This window comes from Triturus cristatus, chromosome 5_2 (assembly GCF_964204655.1).
Source record: "Triturus cristatus chromosome 5_2, aTriCri1.1, whole genome shotgun sequence".
NCBI lineage: Eukaryota > Metazoa > Chordata > Amphibia > Caudata > Salamandridae > Triturus > Triturus cristatus.
In genome coordinates, this window is record NC_140588.1 from 566,158,443 (window position 1) to 566,183,486 (window position 25,044).

General features: G+C 42.1%; 1 protein-coding gene across 1 annotated transcript in view; it reads right to left on the minus strand.

Moving 5' to 3' along the window:
- Window positions 1-217: 217 nt before the first annotated feature.
- The window catches only part of GPR119 (G protein-coupled receptor 119), a 66,943-nt gene continuing 42,116 nt past the window's right edge, over window positions 218-25,044 (minus strand). The window contains exon 2 of the mRNA XM_085606644.1: window positions 218-3,917. Coding sequence (XP_085462770.1) covers window positions 3,890-3,917 — 28 coding nt within the window. The 3' untranslated portion in view covers window positions 218-3,889. The remainder of the gene's footprint in view (window positions 3,918-25,044) is intronic.

A 25,044-nucleotide genomic window follows, 5' to 3' on the forward strand; every position in this document is an offset into this window, starting at 1 on the left:
GGTTCTAGTGGTACAAGTGAGACAGTGAAAGTTAATGATAAGCTCCTTTATTCCCTTCCCCTTCTGTCAGGTGATCTTGCACATAAACACCATTCCTGTGAGCGCCCACCACTCTTATAAGATGAACAAATACATGAACAACGCAGTGGTAGCTTTGAAACCTTTATTGCATGACATGAAAAGATGTTCTAGAACAAAGAGTGCAACAACAGGCACTCATATAATCCCCACAGTGTATACAACTCCAAGGGAACCCTCCTGACATCTCACACATGCCTGCGTCACAACAGTAAGCTTGCTTGCTGCCAATGACACTCAGATCTGCAAAACAATACAGCAATGACTGACACATTATGAGTGTGAAGAGACAGGAGAATTACTGTTTGTAAAGTGGGAGATTTAATACCACAAAAGTGTGTGCTTTGTGGCCACTGTATGCTTCTTGAGTATGATAATTTGAGACAATCCAGATGAAAGGTACTAAGATGGTGCAAGCACAAGATGCTGGTTGTGTTGACAATGCTTAGGCTGGAGCTGCCTTTAATACCATTTAAGGTGACGGCAAATTAAGGAGGTGCTAGTAGCTTTGCAGGAAGTGACCAACCAGCCCACTATTCCAAGTAGAAGGGGCTGATATCACATTACAATGGAAGTGTAAATGTGTATGGTTTGAAGATCCAAAATCACCACATTTGGCAAATAAATGCCTTGAGGTAGTCATTTTTATTGAAGTGTGGGTAGCAGTTTAGTATTTGGATTCACAGTTCTTGTGTTGGATGGTCTTTCTCACATGAAACATGTGTTTTCTATTCTCTCTGTGAAGAAGGGGAATGTGGCCTTTTTGTGTGTTTCTTACTGTATCTGTTTGTACGGCATGAAGATGTTATGAGGCTTATAAGGCGCATAGCTGCCACAACAACGGGGCTTCCCAGCGCTGGACACAGAGGCCAAACAAACTGCATCTGCCGGCACCCCAAGATTAGGGGGGAGGGGGGGCTAGATGGAGAAAAGCCAGGTCTTGAGGTATATCCTGAAAAGCAGGTGGTTCTAATGAAGAGAGGAAGGGAGTTCCAGGAAGATGGGGCTGGGGCACAGAAAGATCAGCCCCAAACTCTCCGATGTGGTGTCAGTGCCATGCCCTTTTATCAATGAAGACACTACATGCTAGACTGTATTCAGGACGACCTGATGCATAAAGAAAAGAAAACCACATTTGACAAATAAACGACTTTTAGATCTTCAAAGCATGTGCCTGAAATGTTCTACACTTATTAAAGAGAGTGCTATCAGCTCCTCCTACCTTCAAAACAATGCTAGATTTTTATACTAAATAATATGAAGACACAAGCAAAGGCAACTCTGTTTACGTCACTGCTGTCCCGCATAAGAATGCAGTCTGCCTGTGGTGATTTGTGCAGGAAGCTCGCCATGTGATGGTGTTCATTTTAACACCTCAGCTCACTGTGTATCCGCCTTCATTTGTGCTATTGACTGAACATCTTATAGGAGCAGTCACTCAGAATTGAACTACTGATGCAAGAACAGTCAACCCAGACATTTCCAGGTGGCTCAGCAAATACCCTTCAGCAAGGCTTGCCGCAAGCCTTTAACCTGAGCATACTGGGGGCAGAGACCTTGTTTTACTGTCATGCTAAGTAGGGTGCCCCTTGTCAATATTTGTAATCAAAGCCTGTGATTACTATTTTAAAGAGATCTGTGAGCCTTAATCTGTTTTGCTTTTGCTATTTAGATGTAATTCCTCTGGAGAGTACTATAGCTTTTAGAATGTTGTAGTTATCTTGGTTCCTGGAACTGCAGGCAGGGTGGAATAACCCAAAATGCACAATAGGGATCTAGCGCTGCCACTGTCCAACCTCATTCCTTAGTGTCAATGGGCAGTTTATTAGTGTAAAATGATGATTCTTGTAAGCAGTGGAAACAGTGACAGCTTTTGAGATCTAAGGTGAACCTATTATGTCATGGGCACGATGGACACACCCAGGACATCATCAGACTGCAGACTAAGAAATGTTAAAAAAGAAAAAACAAGACACAGGTGTTTTCCATCTATGTGTCCAGGATCTGGAACAACGTCCCTGTATCCATCAGGACTGCACCAATGCTTCTCCAATATAGAAAAGAGTTGAAGACTCATCTCTTTAAAGAAAACAACATCACAATCCACTAACCGTCCACAACTCAGCGTTCTCTCCTATTACTCACCCACTTTAGGCTTGCCTTTGACCATGTACAGCATTCCACTGCCTTTTGTTTAGGTTTGAGGTATTGAAATTCCATATCCATACATAATCTTTGGCAAGAGTAGGGGGGCTAGATTTAGATGGCAGATTGAAGGTATTCCCAGAATGTAGCCTTGGAGTGGTTCAGTGGGCCAGGAAGCACACACTTAGCACATTTTGAGTCATACTGTAGAAATTGCCGTGAGGCGAGAAGGGCATGTGCCCTTGCTTTTTTGCATCCGTGGAGCACTTTAGTATTGCTGAATGGGCCACAGACACTTCCACAGCCCCTTCTGTAATACATAACGTGCTAAATGTCTCTCTCTCAAACACAGACCGGGTTGCTGCCTGCAAGGCGAAAGGCAGACCAGCTGCTTCAACAGCCAGTCCACCTTTAACTAGTGTGTTGTTGAGGTGTGTTCTCGTTCCTGCACTCGAAAAAGAACATTTGCTGTAATAGGGTGCACCGTTCAACTCTGCACCAGATGTCCACACTGAAGTGTGTGGCAAAGCTTGGAGTGAGGTAGCCACTCTATTGTAAAATGACCCATGAAATGTATTCCTGCCAGCTGGGAATGGGGTTCCCTTTTTAATAGTTTCTCTGACATCTACAATCTAATTTCCACATGGTTGCCCAGATACTGACTTGTCATCTCTTCGACATGTTCCTGAGATCGGTAGGCTGGGTGTGATGGTTCAGTACCAAGTACCAAGACACCCGTTGGCTGAATGTGTGCTTTGCAGAAGACACATTCTATGTTATAAATACCCTCAGTTGGTGGGGTGGAGGCTGCATTTACAGGAAATTGGCATGTTGGAATCCAATGTTATACTTGTGAAGGAAAGTTTGACTCACAGTTTCCCGTCAGCTTTTTCAGCCCCACGCCTAGTATGTGCCAGCTGACCGAAACAGGACAGTTATCCCATGCCAGATGTTGTACTGACTGTGCTGAAGTTTGATATGTTGTCATCTGTAATGTGATACTTAAGTAGCACGGAGACTATGGGGTGATTGATATTGTTGAAGGGAGCTCTTCAAATAGGATGCCCATAGCAGACAAATAATGTAGTGCCCATGTTTAAGCCTTCTCTGTTTAATATGGCATTGGTCTTAATAGGTTTTCTCAGGTATGTATTATAGCTTTGGATCATCAGGAAGTCAAAGGATGTGTTTGTTTATTACATTTCATAAAGTGCCATTGCAGCCACATTTTTGCCTCAGAGACACTCCCTGAGACACTGGGTGACAGAAAATATATAACCCAAAGTATATGCAAACAAAAGGAAAGAGGACAGGCAGGGGAGCTAAACAATTACATCAAACACAAAAAAGTAGTTCAAGCTAAGCAGCCCCTTCAATAAGTAAGTCTTTACTGGGTTCCAAATCCCTATCAAGGTTCTGAATCTTATGAGGAAGGTGATTTCAAGGCAGCACCTCTCTGGCCAGCACTCTTCTTACTCTGTTCTAGAGCTGGGACCACCTTCTGGGATTAACTTCCAGCAGCCCAAAGTGTTCGCTTAGGGACACCAGGATGCCTGGGAGCTAATGTTAGTAAAATCTTCCTCTTTCATAGGCGCCGGTCAGGTCTTTCTCATGTGCGCAACTGGTCCAGTTCTCCTTCACCTGGCAGTCCGCCCTCCGATTTTCTTTAAGGCGCACACGAGGGTTGGGGTTCCCTGCAAAATACAAGGAAGACAGAATCATACAGACGCACTCGGACGCATCACTATGTTACAATTTTCATTCCTTAGCACTGTGATCTATATTACTTTTTGTTTTGGGACTCCTGCAAACCATTGTGTCCCATCCCTTCCAGCTTGTTCACTGCATCCTCAGAGGTTCCTCTCTCCCTGCAGTTCCCTCTGATGGGCCCTGCTTACTCCTAAGGCAGCAGATATCTTTAAAAAGGTGGTCATCTTAGATATTATAATATGGTAAACCCTTTCAGAAGCAAGGACCTACTTTTGTACCAACATGCCCTGATGGTCGTACCTTTCTCATTCCATTTTTATTTACTTAGAAATTGCATCAGTTCATTTTTAACAATTCTTGCATCCCTTCAAATGTATAGGGGGTTCCACTGAAAATAATTAAATACAGTTTTACTGTGGAAAGTAACACTTCGTTTTTGTTTTTTTAACAGATAGACTTAGGTTAACTGTAGCAATCATCAACACACCTTCAATTAAAACTAAACAAATGTAATCATAAAGGTTAACACGTAACTAATATCCCTTACCCTATAGCCCCAGACCCATAAACTGTATCCCTGTATCCTTAACTATTTAATGTTAACAAGAGCCCTATAACTTAACCCATGTATACTTAACTATATTGTTAACCTCTACAGATGGTAAGCCCTTCTCCCTAAACCCTTAACCCCCATATCCTTATTTTCTATACCCCATAAGCTTAACCCTGTATGCCTAACCCATAACCTCTTACCCATAACACGTATACCCTAAAGCCCTAACCCCTGAACCCATACCCTTAACTTCTGTACTCTTAACCACTAACCATATATCTCAAACCCTTATCCCTACACCTTTAAACCTAAACCCCTAATCCCATACGACTGAACCCATGCCCTTAATCCCAACACACATCCTACACCCTTAATCCAAAAACCTAACACATTAACATCACACATAACCACTAAACCCTTAACCCTACTCTTTTTACCCTACAACCTTATCTCCTTTATCCTTGTCCTAAGTTTATAATATTTTGGGAAGAAACACTTTAGCAAGTGTTCCTTTTCAAAGTATTTTTTTTGTATAAACAGATTTTATTTGGTATTGACAAATGAAATACAAATAAATCAGGGCATCATGAACCAAAATAAAGCTCCATATCTTCGATCTCAGTACCCCCCTATCCCACCCACCGCCCACCGAACATCAAGCCACATTAGAAGGCAAATAATCCAACGATGAGGACAACCCATAATGGCAACAGCATTAACCCAAAATGTTTGAGAATTTCTCCAGACATCCCTGGGCAATATAGATCACCTCCTCCTGTTTAGCACAGCAATCCATTCAAGAATGCCATTGCTTCAACTTTGGCAGGTTGGATGTTTCCAAGATTGCACTATTTCTCATTTGGCCGGGCTGCCAGTCCCACCAGAGTCCTATCGACCCAAGATTCCCCAAAGTCATCCAACATACCCAGCAGTGCCACCTTTGGGGTCAGTTGGATTAAGGTATCAAAGATGGCCAAGAGGGTAGAGCTAATCCAGGGCCAACAACGAGTAATCTACAGGTATTGCCAAACCATGTGAAAGAACTCTGCAATCGGAGATTGACAGTGGGCACATCTGGAGTCTAAAAGGATACCTGCATAACCCAGTAATTGGGGAGTCAAGTAGGTCTGGTGTAAGTAGGGCAACTGGATCAAACACAGTTGGGCTGAAATCACTAGTTCTCTAGGAGCCATATACGCTTCCCGCCACTCAACCTCCTCCAGTTCCCCAATCCATCCCTCCCATTTCTGTTGAAGCAAACCCAGTGTCACTGAGGTGTAACCTATAAGGGCACGATATAGATGGGAAGTACCCTATCATTCCAGTTTCCCCATCAATAACCTAGTCTCCAAGGGGCTGAATGCAAGGAGTTCTTGTAGGTATTCGCCATAACATCCTAGGGTGTGACACACTTGTTAGTATTTATGGAATTGGGTAAGAGAGAGAAAACTGGGTTTGAAGATCGGCAAAGGAGTACATGGTGGATCTGTGCCACACATTGGCCATCCATCCCAGCTCGTGAAGCACAGATCCCCTCTCCAAATCAAAAATATCACTCTGGTTACCTCTGGAAGAGTGAGGGGAAGTAGTCGGCCATTTGGAAAGTTCATCATCCCATCGAAGCCCAGGCCGCTTAGTTACAGCTGGTACGCCAGACCGTTCCAACGGCCCGTTAGCCAGTCATTTATAATTAGTAGGTGGAATGCCCGTTAATAGAGGCGGATGTTCACCACCCTAACCCCGCCATCGTAAACCGACCTGCAACATTTACTCTGGGTGATCCAAGAAGAGTGGCCGGGCCAAAGGAAGGATTGAAACATTGCTGCTACCTCATTGAACCAAATATTGGGAATGTGGAGTGGGATGTTTTGTAGGATGTACAGGAATCTTGGCAGTATCATAATATTTATTAGTCCAACTCTACCCACAAGATGAAGAGGACGATTTTGCCACACCACCAGGTTGGACAGAGTTCCCTTCAAGAGGGGTGTCAAGTGAAGAGCAGGAGCGAGATCGGGCAGAGTCGTGATGTGCATCCTATAATATTTAAAGTTGAAGCGAAGTATGGGGATCCCCACCTGCCATTTGCTTGATGAGCTGTCCCTTTGTAATGGAAAAAGAAGAGATTTCTCCTAGTTTAGGCGAAGACTAGAGGCCTCCTCAAATAGATAGATAAGCTCAAGGGCACGCTGGCCCTAAACTGCTGGATGTGCGAGATATAGAAGGACATCATCCACATATAATGCAATTCTGTTTTCAGACACCCCACCCACTGCCATCCCCTCATCTGTACCTCGCATCGAATCAAACGTGCCAAGGGCTCAATGGCTAAAGAGAAGACGAGTGAGGAGAGGGGACAGACTTGTCGGGTACCACACCCAATCAGAAACACATGGGCTAACACCCTGGTAATCATGCGTCACTGGATGGGAGTATAGAAGAAATATCATACCCCAAAAATGGACCCTAAATCCCATCCAGCAAAGCACTTCTCTTAGATAATCCCAGTTGACTGTGTTGAATGGTTTTTCAAAATCGACTAGTAGTAAGGACACATACTCTGATTTCACCGATGCAAGTGAGGGTGACGTGCAAATGCGGAATACAGTGTCAAGTGCTGCAGCCAGGCAAAAAGCCACATTGATCTGGGTGCACCAGAGTGCTGATGACTGTCTAGAGCATGGTCGCCAGGATCTCACCATACATTTTGGTGTAAGGGTTAATCAAGGAGATAGGGCGAAGGACTCGCAATCCGTCAATAGTTGGTCTGTCTTGGGGATGACAACAATAGTTGCCAGATCAAGCTCTAGGGAGAAGGACCTCCTTTATACAGCCTCTGATTAAGAACCAGAACAAATGATGTGCTACAATGTTGTGGAGTTTAGAATAATAGTCTAGGGAGAATCCATCTGGGCCCGGAGTTTTCCTGGATTTCAAGTCGCGGATGGCCGTTTGGATCCCGTCTTCAGTGAATGGTTCCTCTAGGCCCCCCCCCCCCACTCCATGGATATGCTTGCTGCGTTGTTTAGCAAAATCAAATCCGGGTCCCCTCTTGACCCTGCACCTCTGAGAATTCCTGCTCTTGGAGCAGATACTATCTTATCTTTCCTGCTTTGGTTCACCTCTGCCTGGAGAAGGGTCTGGTGCCTCAACCATGTAAGCACACCATGGTTAAATCCATTTTAAAAATGCCGAACCTTGACCCAACTTGCCCAGGGAATTTTTGCCCCATTTCCCTACTGCCTGGTATAAGTAAGGTGGCAGAAAAAATGTTAACAGGCATCTTTCTGAATTCCTCGAGACTAAATCATTCCTGCACCACACGCAAACCGGTTTTCAACCTAAACACAGCACCGAAACCCCTCTTCTAGCAGTGGTGGAAGATGCGAAAAGGAGATTTGATCAAGGGGTCACTGTTACTATCATTCTGCTTGATACTAGCGCGGCTTTCAATGCCGTTGATCACCTTACACTCCTAGATAGGATGCGTAAGGCCGAGGTGGCAGGGAAAGTTCTGACCAGACTTGGATCTTTCCGGATGGATAGATCCTTCCAGGTCTTCGATAAGGCTTGTGCCTCTGCCACTTTTCCAATTACCAGTGGAGTCCCGCAAGTGCCTTCTCCCAGCCCTATGCTGTTAAACATGTACCTTCAACTCTTGGCAGATTTCATAACTCCCTTTGGGATTTCTATCATCTCTTACGCAGACGATACCCAGCTGGTTTTCTTACTTGCACCAGACATGGATCCCTCAGCGTCCACCGTGTGACCTTGTCTGGAGCAGGTAGCCAGCTGGATAAACATATCCTGTCTTAAGTTGAATGGTATGAAAACAGAACTCATGATCCTTAAGAGCAATCGCCACCCCAGAAGTACCCTTGATTGACACGGTCTGCCCCTGCCCTCCACCGGCTCCCACAACTGCTGTAAAAAGTCTAGGGGTGTGGCTGGAAAAAACATTTACTATGGAAACTTAGTCTAACTGTCTACTACCTGCTTTGGAATCATGGGTATGTTGCACAAGATTCTGCTCCATTCCCTCAGCCCACGAGGAGGCTGGTAGCCTAGGCTTCAATTCTCTCGTGCCTGGACTACGGCAACTCGCTTAACATAGGTGCTCCCAAGGCCGTTACTCAACAACTACAAGTGGTGCAAAATGCTACTGCATACTTGGTGTTAGGGATAACTATGTATGAGTCATCTAAACAGAGTTTGATTGATCTTCACCGGTTACCTGTTGACCAAAGGATTGAGTTTAAATCCTTGTGCACAGTACACAGTGTCTTCTATGTGTATGGTCCCCACATTTTATGCCAATTGTTTCCCCCCTACATCCTCAAAATGCTTCTTAGATCAATCAATGCATATCTAGCCACCGTCCCCACTACTAAAAGATCTAGAGGTGGAGGAAGGTCTTTTTGCTTTAATGCGAGTAAGCTCTGGAACACCCTCTCCTTGGCTGTTCAGTCCATGAACAATTAGCTGAGTTTTTCAAAATCTCTAAAGACCTGGCTTTTCTAGATTTGATCTTCTAAACTTCTGGCCTTAGCGGAGCAGTTTTCTTTCTTTGTCAGTGCTGGGATGCCTTCGGGTCACCATGCGCCTCTATAAAACCCCAAGCATAGCAAAGCATATGTGTGGAGATTCTATTCAATGTTGTAGAACTCGGTGATGTCATTCTATGACATCACTGTAAGACTCTGTGGATGTTGCCAGTTGAAGAAGCTGGAGGTTACTTTTTGGATGTGTACTTTTTATCTTGAGATAATAAAGGATTTAAACTACTAACCACTGCCTTTGTGGTTACTACATTTTCATGGCGACGAGGATGGGATTTTTATAGTTTATTTTTTTAATTAGTTTTGTTAGCTTGTTGTTTGTATTTTGAATTGCAGGAATGTCTGATCAAGGTATGTCTGCTCCACCTTCGTTTTTACCCATACCTGGTGAACCGACAATTCCATGGAAACGATGGAAAAATATTTTTTATACATATATTTTAGCCATTGGTGGTGATAAATATGGACCATTACGAAGACAAGCTATTCTTCTACATCATTTAGGGACAGAGGGAAGAAGAATATATGATGATCTTCCTGAAATTTCTTTAGGTACAGGTAATGGTCAACCTGTAAATGTTTATGAGAAGTCAATACAGATGCTGGAGAAACATTTTACCCCAAAACTTAGTGTAGTCTTTGAGAGACATAAATTTTTTTGTCGCGTACAAGCACATGATGAGGATATAATGACTTATGTGGCGTCGTTACGCGGACTAGCTGTAACATGTGAATTTCAAATGTTGACAGAATCTTTAATTCGTGACCAGATAGTGAGATGTACCAACAATAGGAAAATAAAAGAAAGGCTTCTGTCTCTAGATCCTACCTTGGATGAAGCAGTGCAGATTGCTAGAAGCTTAGAACACACTGACGTGTGGATGAAAGAGATTGACATTGGGAAATTGAGTATAAAATCTTCGGAAAAGGAAGTAGTTAATCTTGATGTGGAAGAAGTAGGTCTGAAAAAAGCGACTAAGCCAGAAGCTTCACATTCATCTAACTTTAAAAATGAAAAAGTTACTAATGTACCTAATACCTCTAATACATTCAGCGGAACTGTTAGAAAAAAAATTATATGTTTCAGGTGTGGGTGTCCTGGGCACATTGCGACTAGTCTAGCATGTGGTGCTAGAACCGTAACATGTAGGTCGTGTGGAAGAAAAGGTCATCTGGCTAAAATGTGTAGAACGAGAGGCCAGACTTCCAGTGTAAAAATTGTGGAAAATTTGGGGGAAGTGAGAGAGGAATTAATGCTTTCCATTGATGAATGTGATGTATCCAAATGTAAGGAAATTATTAGTGTAGTTACTTGTAATAACATAAAAATGGAAAGTACTGACAAATTAGAGAAACCTCACTGTGGCATTATCTTAGAAAAAACGGAAGTCAAAGTATTAGCAGACTCTGGTAGTTTGTTTACATTAATTTCAAGAGAAGTTTATCTAAATAATTTGAAGAAAAGTTTGGCTGAATTACAAAACTCAGATATAAGTGCTGTGGGATATGGTGGTAAGAGAAATTCCTAATAGGCCGTGGGAGAAAGTGGCAATGGATTTTTTGGGTCCTATTAACAGGCTAGGTGTGAGAAGTAGATTTTTAATAGTTCTAGTTGATTACCATAGCAAGTGGTTTATGATAAAGCCTGTTGAGCACATCACATCTGAGGTTGTTATTGATTTTTTGAAGAATGCATTTTTGGAAGAGGGAATACCTAAATGCTTAGTTACGGATAATGGAGTGCAACTTGTTTCCACGATGATGGCAAGGTTTCTTTCTAATCTTGGTATTAGGCATGAAAGGGTGGCGGTATTCAGGCCTCAAGCCAACGGATTGGTTGAGAGAGTGAATCGTATCATAATGGACAATATTCAATTGTCATTAAGTAATGGATTGAGATGGAGAGAAGAGTTAAATAAAATGGTGTGGGCACATAGAGTAACTCCACACTCAGTCACAGGTGTATCCCCTTTTGTGGCTTTAAAAGGGAGAGAACCAGCAACGAAAGAGTCCCCTGTATGGTTACAAAAGAAAGATCAGGTGTGGGTAGATCGAGAAAGAATTGCAGAAAGAGTTAGAGAGTCTCAAGAAAGAAATAAAGATGATTACAATAAGAGAAAGGGAGTGAAGGATATAAAAATTGCAGTGGGTGACTGGGTGATCACTAAAAGAATGGGTTTGGTTAAAAAAGGAGAGAGTAAGTTTTCCAAACCTCAAAAAGTGGTAAAGGTGATGAATTATGTGGTAACTCTTGCTGATGGAAAAATATGGAGCATGGGAAACTTGTGCAAGATTGATGTTCCAAATTCTTTTGAATGATTATATTTTTGTATCTTTTGTGATTATTTTGTTATCACTATGAATGTTAACCTGTATAGTTGCTGTCCTTGGATTATTTTATTGTAAACGCTTTGTAAGGGGGGAGATGTGTGGAGATTCTATTCAATGTTGTAGAACTCGGTGATGTCATTCTATGACATCACTGTAAGACTCTGTGGATGTTGCCAGTTGAAGAAGCTGGAGGTTACTTTTTGGATGTGTACTTTTTATCTTGAGATAATAAAGGATTTAAACTACTAACCACTGCCTTTGTGGTTACTACAATAGCTTAACACTTTTGCTGGATCCATGCCAGATGAGAGAGGGGTATGTCTGCGAGCAATGGCTGAGCGCTTTCAGCAGGAGTACATGGTTGGCATGCAAAGAGCTGCTCATAGTAAGTAGCAAATACTGCTGCAATTTCATCAGCTGTGGTAACTAAGGACCCCGATGGTACATTCACGGCAGGGATAAATTGCAAACCAATGTTTCTGGTTGCCAGCTGATATAGAAGCACACTGCTCTTATTGGCATGTTTATATATGCGAGAGACCAGTTGGCACAGTACAGCTCTATCTACGTCAAACTGTCGGGTCAACGCCTCAGTGGCACTGAGAGCGATTCCAGTTTCGTTATCAAGTATACAGGTCTCAAGGTCTACAATGTTGTGTTGCCTATCTCTCTCCTTTCATTTAAGGTAGATCTTTCCCACTCCCCGGATTGTCGGCTTACTGCCTGCCTAAAGAGTACAAACATTTTTAACTGTCCCCGTGTTAGTCTCGAAGAAGGAGCTTAGTTCCTCAGACAGGTATTCAACCAGTCCATCGTCAACAAGGGACCATGTGTTAAGGCTCCACTAAAGATGTTTATGGGGGGTTGGGGATCCTCCTCAATTAAGTTGTTGAGAATGGTTTGATATACCCCGGGGGAGCATGGAGGCTCCCTTCATGGCAGAATTGTCTAATGCTGGGAGAAAGACATAGTCAATACAGGATATGGTGATGGTGGCTATGCCAACATTTCCGCACATCCTAAGCTGTAAAATAGTTCAGGGGAATTAAATGTACAAATCTAAGAACAAAGTAAGATAGGTGCTCTCCTGGTATAAATGGAGGATCCCCAGTTTGCCATACTAATAGTCAAAGAAATACCAAAGCACACAAAGAAGTCCAAAGTCATACAAATGTATTCAATAAAGCAGTGAAGCAACGTTGTAGTTGAATTTTTTGCAATTTATTCTTTCCACAGTGTTGCACATTCCTTATGGCAAATATAATATCTAAAAAGACAGGGAGCCGACACGTGTTTCATCACAGAGACTTTTTCAAGACTGGAAAATGTGGTATAGAGGCAATGCAAAAGGTGAGTGTGTTTCAGTATGGTGCCTCACTGTAAATATCAAGGAAACCAACCCGTAAGGCTAGTGGGTGAGCAGATAAGGTAATATGAAGCTCAAGTAAGCCTATGAAGCAAAAGCGTGAAACACATGAAAAATGTGCATGCTACTTAGGAAGTTCATGTCAAGCCTTGATAAGCCTTAGAAATGTAGCCGGTCCTCCCAAGGGCGTTGCCAGGATGAAGTAAACCAGCTATAGTGTCCCAGTCCAAGGGCAGCCACCATTTTGAGTATCAGGGAAGCGGCGCAACCCGGTACCATTTCAGCAGCTCCCTAGGTCATCGGGCAATCGCCAGCCAAGCCGCCCCAAGTGAGCGTCAGGAAATTCGGCTGACTGCTGGCAGTTCACAGAACCTACAGTGCTGGAATCTGCAGAATTAACAAGGAGGTCTCCAAAGCATCTTTAGGACGTGTCTTCCAGCTTGACTGTGTTGGCCACACCTCCTTTATTTTAGAATTAATAATTGAGAAATTTTATTTTTAAAAGTATTATTTTCGATGTTTTGAGGCAATACCACCCTGAAGTCCTGTCAATCTTTGGACGATGTTCCCCATCATGGGCTGGCTCTTGCCAGTGCTTTGTGCTGTTGTGACCATGTCATCTGCCTATGATGAGACTAATGCTTGCCCATCTGCTGCCTGGCAGTGGTTACCGGGAGTTGCATGCCTGCAATGATAGGAGAATTAATTTGTCACATTACACCTGTTCACACTATTTAGCTGCTATCTCACTTGGAGCTATGGACTGACATGACACCATTCACATTCAATATGTGTACCTACTAAAACAGAACACTCCATCCCTTTACAGAGGATCAGGCTGACGTAGCAATCTCTGGTCATGGAAGGGTTTATTGTTGAGTAAGGGACAGCCTTCACTTCATGACATGAACACGTCTGCTCAAAAACAGGATGGGATTGGGGGAAGGAGGGTTCCTATTTCTGAGTACTTACTCTTGAATTTCACTGGATTTTGGCAAAGTTCAAGAAAAATTTCCAAACAAGAAAACTAAATATGCAGGTATGTTTCCTACAGTTCACATTTATTTACAAGATACATCCTCTTTCTGTCCAAAGTATGCATCACATGTGTATTGGTGGAGAGTAGGCTTGGTATACAGGTGCCGGTCATAACTGCACCTGGAGTGAGGATTCATAGATTCCGAATAATGTAGACTATTTAGTTTTCCTCTCACAAGACAATGAATTGCTGCACAATGCATGTTCACTAACTCAGGTCAGCAATAGAAATACAGTTACCCCAGATGTTCTCTGAAACAAATCGAGAGTTGCCCAGAGAATAGCACAGTCGCAGCTCGCATGACTCGTGGGTGGGGGGAGGGTGGGCGGGGCGCAAGGGTGTTCACATGGGGGGGGTTTAAAAATAAATTTAAAAAACGTAACTTACCCGGTCCCTGCCTCCGCTCCTGGCCAGGTCCCGCCTCAGGAAGCAGGCATCCTCCATCCCCTCCCCTAGACCAATCACAACGCTGAAATGGCAGCCTTGTGATTGGTACGGACGGCGCCCAGCCAGGTGCCTGTAGGGAGGCCATTTTTTCTATGTAAGCTGGATGCCGAGTGAGCATGACTAGTTTGGTCGGCCCCAGAGGGCCGACCAAACAGTTAGGCCCACAGCATTGGACAAGCCACTCCTCCCCGACCTGCCCACCCGCCCAACCCCATCCAGGCATACTGTTCTGCTTTCTTGCAGCACGAGAAGCAGAAACATAAAATGGTATATAAAATACCATTTTATGTTTATGCTTCTCACACTGTGAGAAAGAAGTGGGGCGACGCTCCTACACCCTCATGGAGGAGCTGCCCCTGGAAAGGCAGTGTTTCAGCAGCTGTCTAATACACACTAGGACCTCAAGATGCTGAAGTTCTTCAAGATTCAAGATCAAGAAATCTTTAAAAGATGCACCTTGTCCTCCAGATTTGCTGCATGACAAACCTTTGCCAATAACAGCAGCTGATTTACCTTTGAAATGCTACTGGCAACTTGTGATTTAGAACAAAATCTTTGTGACACCTCTTGTAAATTTCTAAGTGGTTCCTTAAATGTTTTTGTGAGTCACACACTTCAGCACTTATACTCATCCTCTGCAACCGACTGTTAGTTCCTGTAGTGCAATAGATCCAATCCAAGGCAAATCTAATGGCCTTTACAACTGTAGGGCCCAAAGTCCCCAGCACTGTGTACATGTGACAACCTACCCCTATTTTATAATTTAGACTGACCTGGTATGTTTTCATGTGCACAAGATCCATGTCATGCGTCTCCTGAGAAATGACCTACATGATGTGGTAAGTTGCTCAATAATGGAGTACTAGACACTACCTAATACTAGATATGGAGTGCCACCAAAGTGGTTTTCCTTTTATTATGGGTGGCAACAACCACCATGACCAGACGATGACAGTTATAATAGATTATTGCAGCTGATTATAGCAGTGGAGTATAGGCCTGTTAACTGCGTCCCAGTGGCGAGAGACTGCTTACTAGCTCTCCCTAGTATCTCTGTGTGATAGGCCATGACTGGGCCTGCTGATTATCCTTGATTGTATGTAGTGTGCAGTAGAGTAAATATGCACATTAGAGCTGGAGTACCACTGGGATGCCATGGTATAAACACACTGTAAGACTATAGAATGCTCTATTGGCGCTATCTTCCCACTGTGTTGGTGTCGCTCTCCAGATCCTCCTTCGCTGTAAAATTAATGGTAAAGCAAGGTGCATATGAGTTTGAATTCACAGTAATTTTGAATAGAGCATGAAAGATATTGTGTACTCACTGGACCTCGACCAAACTAGTGCCATCGGGTCAGCCTGTGGCTGGAAAGTGGCAACACTTATACATAGACAAAGGGCATGATAAGAGACTATATAAGGAACAAAGGAGGGCCCCTGAAAATTCAATATATAGTGGCAGGACCAGAGGAAAACAGACTACAAAAATACACACATCTGCCAACTCAACCACATTATATAGGTATAACTCTTCAAAAATGTAATATCCACATTATGATCACAAGCCACAAAATATCCAGAAGGAACAATGTACTCAGTGTTATTTTCTTTTTAAATATATTTGTATTTTTAGCACTTTATAACACTCTATTTTGAATAGCCTTATTAATCACAAGGCACTTTGACTTAACAGAACACAACTTTCACACTGGATACTGTACAAATATATGATCTCGAAGATGCTCCACCTGACAACCCACTCACACTAAAACATTATGTATACACTCATGCATATAACATTCATACTTCATGCATTCAGCCTTACTCAAACAGAACACCGTTAGAAAATACTGTTACTACAAGACAGACCAAAAGGCAAAAAGCAAAAAATATAAATTCAAATATAAATCCTAATGTGACAGATAATTTTCTGTATTATTGCACACAATTTAGTATATGTTAGGCGTAATACTGTCCTATTTTCTTTAGGCTGCGCAATTTCATACAAGTATATCAAGAAGTAAACAATCTATTTTTAAATTCTTTTGTAGATTAAGGGTCTTAGGAACAGGCCCCCTCAGTTAGACATGTGGGTAATGTGGTCTTCTGGTTTGCATTTAGTTTCAAATGATGCTGGCATGCTTTTCGGTGCAAGACCAAAAGTGGTACAATCTTCCTCAGAGTGATAAGTAACAGAATATGAATAAAAGAAAGAGAGGGGACAGGGAACAGCTGGGAGAAGACTAAACACATCAAGGGCTTGCACTGATAGCCTGATAAACTGAGTCTCAAATGTCACAGTTGACCCATGGTAGAAGCTGCAGAGAGACCATAGGGCATAGGTCTTCAAACTGTGGGACGCGCCCCCCTGGGGGGCGCAGCATCCCCTCGGGGTGGGCGCGCACTCCACCCCACCACTTAACTTCCATTGTTGCTTTCAGCGCGAAACGCCACGTTAGGCTGAAAGTGCTTCACCCCCTGCCGTCGTGTGTCTCAGCTCGAGCTGCTGCTGCAACTCGAGCTGCTGGGGGCTTGGCGGGCAGCGTCTGGAGTCTTATCTCCAGCACGCCTAGGCTGTGCCTGCCTGGATGGATTTCCGCAGCCCTCCCAATAAAGAGAGTGTGGAAATACACATTTTCCAGGGAGGAAACATTCCTAGCAGGAACCTGTACCAGGAAGGCGATCAAAGGCAGGATTCAGACAAGTGGGGCTGGAATCTTGCAAACTATTCAAGAACTGTTAGTCCAGCTATCTGTCTTTCCTTCTTGGCGTGTTATCATCCGCACCATTTGATTCTCTAAAAGGGAGAATCTTAGAGACATCAATAATTTCACCGGGTTCCCCTCGATCTGGTAACTAGCACAATCCTGTATTCCCGAGCAAACATTGTCAGTTTGTAGGGAATTATGATAGGCGTCCAGCTGCATGTGGCATTTAGAACACAACACACGATTACTTGAGTTGAGACGTTTATTTACCTACATAATTTATAATTTAGAGATCACACTCTATGACCTCTATCTTTTTATCTCTGGCTTCTGAGCACACCTGTCTGGCAGAGCATTTTTCACCACTGTTATAAAAACATTTAATTGCAGTTCCCCAACGGAGTAAACATGTCACTCCTCATTCTATTGACAGTTTAGTGTATCGTTTAGCCTACTAGACAGCGCATCCATAGTAGTGCATTAGATGCATTGTTTTCAGTACATGGTAAGGACTCTTTGGTGTAGCGAGAGGCCATCTTGGAAATAAGGATTTCCTCTCTAAGAGCAATAGGTTTTGCATTATGAGCAAATGTTAAATATGTAAATGCTTCAAATTATTGGTCATGTGTTCTTTTTAAAGAAAATGTTGTTTTTGGTGTGGAAAAGGTACCCATAAAAAATATCAGAGACATTATCTAGCGTTCACGCACTTCTTGATCAGCTGTGTCATTACTTCTCTTAGGCTCCCACTTAATTCATCAAACTGAATTGTGTGACTTCGTTTCATTGTGAGCATGCCTCTAACAAAGTCTATATGTGGCATTATAGTGCTTCTTATATGTCACTGGCAGTATGTGCCATTGTGGTCTTTCCTCAATGTTGCTGGTTGAACGTGCCACTGCTGTCCATCTATATCACTTGTGCTATTCCCCTTTTATTCTACTTCTTTTACGTTGTTGGGTCTGTGTGCCACTCTGGCCCTTCTTAAAAGTTGCTGTTTGTATGTGCCACTGTAGACTTTCTTCTATGTTTCTGATTGTTGTACTTCTTAAATATATCACTTTTTTAGAAACAGTAAATCCAGTCTTGCTAATATAAGTTCTGCCACATTTATTATTATTTTTGGTATTTACATCACAATTACTTTACAGTTGCCATAGGTGCTGACTTTAGTTCAGGGGACCCGGGTCCGAGTCCTGGCATTGGCTCAACATCATGTGATCTTGGGCAAAATCACTTAATTTACCAGTGACTTACGAAAAATGAATTTTTCCTTGATTAAAGTCGCTAGTGCTTGTTTAACATGTTCCAGTCCCTAGAGCGGAGTCCACGAGCTGAGTCCACAAGCCTAATATAACAAATATTGTGAAGTATGCCTACCATCTGTCCTCACTTCCTTCGTAGACCAAAATTAAATGCTTTCTTGTGCAACTATTTCTGAAGCTTTGGAAAAAAGATCTTCTTTATAAGCCAACTATGCTAACAAATTGACTCTTGATGCTGCTACAGAATAAAGCTGTATATATCCTCTTAAATCACTTATATCAAATGTCCCCTAGACCTTCTTGGAAAACTGTGGCTGGCCTCCTACTGGCATGGCAGCACCTGACCATACTCCACTTGATCACAGATTTTTCAATTGTGTCCAAAAGCATGTTTTGTGAAACCTCTTTTTCTGATATCTTGTCTAGGGGCAAGGATGTGGCGCAACAGCCAGAGCCGATGACGGTGGAGCTGGGAAACCTATTCTTGCTCAACAGCCTATGATTCTGGGCAAATCACTTAATCTCCCTATGCTTACAAAAAATAAATGTGTGTCTGTGTAATGTAAAAGATGCTCCTGTATACCTTTGGCTCCAATACCTTTGGGTCATGTTCGCCATATATAAAACTGAAGAAAATATATTACAAAATGTTGTGAGCGCTCCTGTTTCTAGGTACTGCTCAAGATTGGAAGTGGAGCACAACCACAGTATTCCATCCACACATTGACTGTCTCTGTGGAGAAAAACAGGCACACCCCTCACCTGTGTTTTGAGAGTGTATTTACTAATCTATCCTACATTTTGTGTTTTATGTGAAAAATAAAGCACCAATGTAATTTTTTGTGCTCATTTTTTCTTGGAAACATTTCATTTGAACTTTATATTAAGCACAAGCACTACAAAAACTTCAGTTTACTAAACACTCTTACTTTATTTAATATTATTTGCCCTATACAACCTGGGCTCTGCTGGAGGGAATGGCCATCAATGATGCAGAGTACCAGCTTCCAGAACTTTTTTGTCAGGAGGTGGTGGCGGGGCTCGATGTGTAAAAAGGGTTAGATGAGGGGGCTCAGCCGACAAAAGTTTGAAGACCTCTGCCATAGGGTCTCTGCTAGCGGAGATCCACTCTATGCGGGGGCTCAGAGACAGGGTAGTTCCTCCTATGGGGTTAAATTAAAGACAAATCTTCAAAGGCAGTGTTGTGATGCTGTATTATTATGCAAATGTTCCTTTATGATGTAACCTTTCGCTCACACCCTATTGGCACTGCGTGTCCCCCCACCTCTGTACATTCCACAGTTGACGACTGTTAGTTCAAATTCCGTTTGCTTTTGACTGAACCAGATGAGTCTGGGGCTCTAGCAATAAATCTTATCAGAACCCGTGCTGGAAGTATTTGTCTTCTTTGCTAAATTGGCGATGAGCGGAATGATTCCCAGGCGCTACTTAAATCAAGAAACAGATGTCAGAAATTTGAGTACTACGAATAAAGAAATGGTGAGGCACCTTTCGTTACAGAAGAAACGAATATCTGCAAAATGGAGGCACAACACTGACTCACATTACCATCAGGAGGTGAGGAGACAGCTTTAAGCATGGTATGGCAGACTGTTTATGCGAGCTACTGAGGAACGTGCTGATCTGAATGCTGTACGGACGAGGAAGAAATGATGACGTGGGACGAGTGATGTAAGCGAATTACATGAGGCAAGCGCATTACAACGTAAGTACTACGCGCCCAACCAGCTGCAGAAAAAATGTAAGTGAACGTCAAGCGGCCATCTAAAGAAGCAGCGTTTAGGCACCTCCCTAGTGACCGCGTGAAGCATTACCTCAGGTCTGCGGCTCACAAAGAACTACACACGATAGAGACTCAGACAATCTCCGGTCCTCATCTGTCCTGGAAGCAAGGAATGTGCAGTTATCAACAGGAATAAAAGTACTGTAACCAACTTGGTGATATTTTACGGAAAAAAATAAGTAGATTGGTTTGTCTTGTGTGCTATAGCCTTACAAGCTGACCATTTAAAAAACAAAACATATCTGGTACTGGTCATATTACAGATTGGGTACACTCAAGCTCAGAAAAGAGACTTGGGACTGGGTAAAGTATAGTAGAATTGATAAAGTCTATTTTATTTATAAGCAAAGTGCTAAGCATATACATACTTCCTTAGCCAGTGTATTCAGCCCATATTAAAGAATGCAATGTGTGCTTTAAATGTGATGAATCTCACAAACCCACAGCCATTTCTTGCTCCTAAAGGTGAATCAATTTTACCTTGGAAGGAATGGAAAGAGTATTTCTGTAATCATATGGACATATTTGAGGATGAAGATTTCAGTCCTGAAAAGAAAAAAAAGTTTTGTTGTATTGTTTAGGTCCAGGAGGACTTAAAACATATAACCAAATAGAGAAAAAACAACGTGAAGGGGGTGATATCTATACCCATGCATTAGAGGATCTTGATGCACATTTTTCACTATTGTCTGTGTGGCTGTGGACAGGTTCAAATGTTTCCAAAGGAAGCAAGGAAAAAGCGAGAACGTAGATGATTATGTTTCAGCGTTAAGGGCTTGAGCCTTAACATGCAGGTTCGGAACTCTACAGGAAGAGTTCATTTGAGACCAAATAATAATGCATGGCAGTAATCCTAATATTCCGGATAAGTTATGGGTCAATGGGGAGTCTCCTTTAAAGGAAGTTGTGGCCATAGTTAGGAAAGCAGAATTGACGGGACATTGTGCAAAGGCCGTACTTGAAGATGTGCAGGATGTCAAGGCAGTTAGTAAGCTTAGCCCTGTAAAGAACAAGAAAAGTGAAACAAAAACTAATTTCAAATCCAATGATGTGCAGGGAAAATATACAAACACAGAAGACACCAAGAATCCCTGGAAGAATGATATTGATACAAACAATTCCAGGAGGTTTTATCGTTGTGGTTCTATGGAACATTTGGCTTACTATAAAAAATGCCCAGCCAAGTATCAAAAATGTTCGTCTTGTGCTTTGATAGGCCACTATGCTAAAATGTGTAGGAGAAAGGTTGGTGGATTTAACAAGAAAGTACATTGCGTACGGGAAGTAAATGATAGCAACTCTGATGTTTCTGATGATTTTGATAATCCTAATGTCAACTATGTGTTCTGCATTGACTATGACATTCTAGATGTTAATCAGGTTAAAGTAAATAAACCTGTCTGTGAGGTCGATATGGACGGTGTAAAATTGAGTGTAGCAGCAGACTCAGGCTCACCTTTTACAATAGTGACTGAAGAAGTTTGCAAGTGTCACTTTGTTGAAAAATTAGGTACTCATTTAGAAAAAGCGGATGTGGTTGCAAAAAGTTACACTGGAGACAAAATTGACTTTGTTGGATGCAAGAATCTGGTCTTCCAATACAAGAATAGATCAGCTAATTGTTGGCTATTCATAGCAAAGAAAGGACCTTCTGTATTAGGTTGGAGTGACCAAGGTAACCTAGGCATCATTCTCAACCCAACCTGTGCTGAACCTGTATTATCCATTAATGATATTGACATGAATTGTTCGGCATTAGTAATGAATTTCCTAGAAGTATTTTCAGGCAAGGTAGGATTACTTAATGATTTTGAACATCACATAGAAATAAAACCTACAGCCATACCATGTATCCACAAAGTTAGACCCCCCTACCCATTTCGGTCCGTTATGAAGTGCATAATGAATTACAAAAGCTAATGGCTGCTGGCATCATAGAACCTGTAGAATCTGCAGAATAGGTTTCTCCATTAGTTGTTGTAAAACGTCCCAATGGCAAAGTCAGGGTATGCATTGACCTCAGAGAGTTGAACAAAAACACATTGGTTGATCAGTTTCCACTTCCCCGTAACGACAAAATGTTTTCAGCAACTAAAGGGATGTGTTGGTTTTCAACCAAAGAGTGAAAATCCGCATACCACTACATGTAGACAGCAAAAAATATACCTCATTCATAACTCTGTTTGGATGTTTCCAGTTTACAAGGTTACCTTTTGGTCTGGCATCCGCTGCGGCACTTTTTCAAAGAGTAATGACTAACATTCTTGAAGGGGTAAATGGTGTTATGTTCTTCCAGGACGATATCCTGACAATGGGCAGTGATAAAAAGGAGAATGATACCCGTTTGAAGCAGGTTCAGGAAGTGTTGAAAGCAAAGTGTTTAACAGTCGAACTAGCCAAATGCAAATTCGCACAAAATGAGGTCGTGTACTTAGGCCACAAGATTAGCAAAGATGGGATCAAACCCAGACAGGGTTTTGTAGATGCGATTGTTAATGCATCTGGTCCCGCAGGGAAAAACAATGTCAGAGCATTTCTGGGTATGACAGAATACTATTCGAAATTTATCAAGAATTTCTCTGAAAAAACCTACCACATACTTCAGCTTTTGAAGGGGAAAACAAAATTCACTTGGTTAAATGAGGGTCAAGAATCCTTTGTTAAAATAAAAAATGAATTATCAAATGCTCCGTTTCTCAAACGTTTTGATCCTGAATGTCAAATTATAGTAACCACTGATGCTAGTGATAAAGGATTGGGGGCTGTTCTTTCACAGCGTGATTATGAACACAATGAGTGGATGGTAGTTTTTGCTTCACGTTCCCTTACTCCCGCAGAGAAAAAATACTCAGTGATTGAACATGAAACATTAGCATGCAAATGGGCCCTTGGACACTTCCGTCTGTATGTTTGGGGTTATCATGTTTTGCTACGCACCAATCATAAGCCACTCGCAAAAATATTATCCACAACAGGATTACAAAAGGCGTCTGCCAGACTAAGCAAGATGAATGTGAAATTACTGAATTTTATATATGATATTGAGTATTGGCCAGGTGTTAAGAATCGGGTAGCAGATTTTTAAAGTAGGTTATCCTTACCTTTGGCAGAAGATGAAAAAGATTTGCAGGATCAGGATGAGAAGGTGGCGTTACTGTTTGATGTTGGCCATGAGGGAGTCACCAGTGCAGAATGGAAGGATTTCATTTCTGAATATGACCTTCTCAAACGTGTAACATCATTTGTATCTAAAGGATGCCCCGACAAGAACAAATTAGGAGTGGAGGAAAAAGCATTCTGGGAGGTTAGGAATTAATTAAGTGTAGAAGAAAACCTTCCGTTCACAGCTGGGAAGTTAATAGCCCCAGTGAGATTAAGAAGAAGGTTGCTGAAACTGTGTCACGAAGGGCGTCTTGGAATATCCAAGACAAAACAAAGAGTGAAATACAATTACTGGTGGCCTGGTATTGATAAACAAATAGAAAAAATGGTAAGGGAATGCAGAAAGTGCAATGATTCTGACAAGAGCCCAAAACTTTGTAAACCTCCTTTACATCTCATTGAAAGTCCAAGCATGTCATGGGAAAGAGTAGGTGTAGACATTATGGGTCCTATTGAAGGAACAAATGGAGAATGGAAGTACAAATTAGTCTTGATCGACCATTTTTCAAAATGCCCAGAAATGACATTGTGGAAAATGCAGATAGCTCTAACATAAACTTATTTTTAGACAACACTTTCATGAGGGAGGGATTACCTAAATGCATCATTACAGACAATAGATCACAATTCACATCCAAAGTGTTTATGAATTTCTTAACGCGCAACTGTATCAAGCAGAATACAACATCTATTTATCATAACGGAGGGAATGGTCTAGTTGAACGCTTCAACAGAGTACTCAGAGGAAGCATTCAACTGTCTAGAAGTTGAAAATTGAACTAGGAAAGTGAATTTTGTAAATTGATTTGGGCCTACAGAATTACTCCAAGTCTAAGTACTGGCAACAGTCTGTTTACAATGATGAGGGGAAGAGAAGCTCTGAGCAAAGACTTGGGTTGGATGCCAGTTCCTAAACACATGCAGTGGTCTCCAGATTGTGTACGAAAGAAAATTAGCCTAGCACAAAAAATATATAAGGAATGGAATATGAAACATGGTTCTAAACCAATGTTGTTCAAGATTGGAGACTGGGTGAAGGTCCTTTTGGAAAGGAAAAGCAGAAAAGGAGAGAGCAGATTGTCCTGCCCTTTACGCATTTGTGAAAGATTTTGTAACTCTGTAAAACTTAGTGATGGTAAGGTTTGGCACATGAGCAGATTAGCCCTGTGTAAATCTAATGGAAATCTACAACACATGCTTAAGGGAGGCAAATGCAAACAGTGATATGTGATTAGATTTTGACGATGACGGGGACGATTTACCTGATTTTAACAATGATACAGTGTGTGTTTTGGATAGGAGCATTAGTGTCTCTGATGGGGCACAGGTTCCGTCCGAAGGTACCCATTTTGATGCCAATATACAGGAAGGTGACACTGGTTTAACTAGTAGTTTTGGTAATCCTAGTAACAGCCAGTAGTTGCGGGAGAACCATAATCAGACCAAAAAAATATGATGATTACGTCATTGATGTTTAATTACCTGGTGCAACCTCCTGTGCACTTTACTGTACAACCGCTTCACATATTGTGCATTATATTCTATTTCACCATTGTTTATTATCTTTATTTTTCCCCTCCCTCCTCTGGCTTCTCTCCTTTATTTCCTCTGTGGAAGAGAGGATGTGTTGTGATGCTGTATTATTATGCAAATGTTCCTTTATGATGTAACCTTTCGCTCACACCCTATTGGCACTGCATGTCACCCCACCTCTGGACATTCCACAGCTGACCGTTACCTAACGACTGTTAGTTCAGATTCCGTTTGCTTCCGACTGAACCTGATGCGTCTGGGGCTCTAGCAATAAATCTGATCAGAACCCGTGCTGGAATAATTTGCCTTCTTCACTAAAGGCGGTAAGTCAGGTTCTTTGC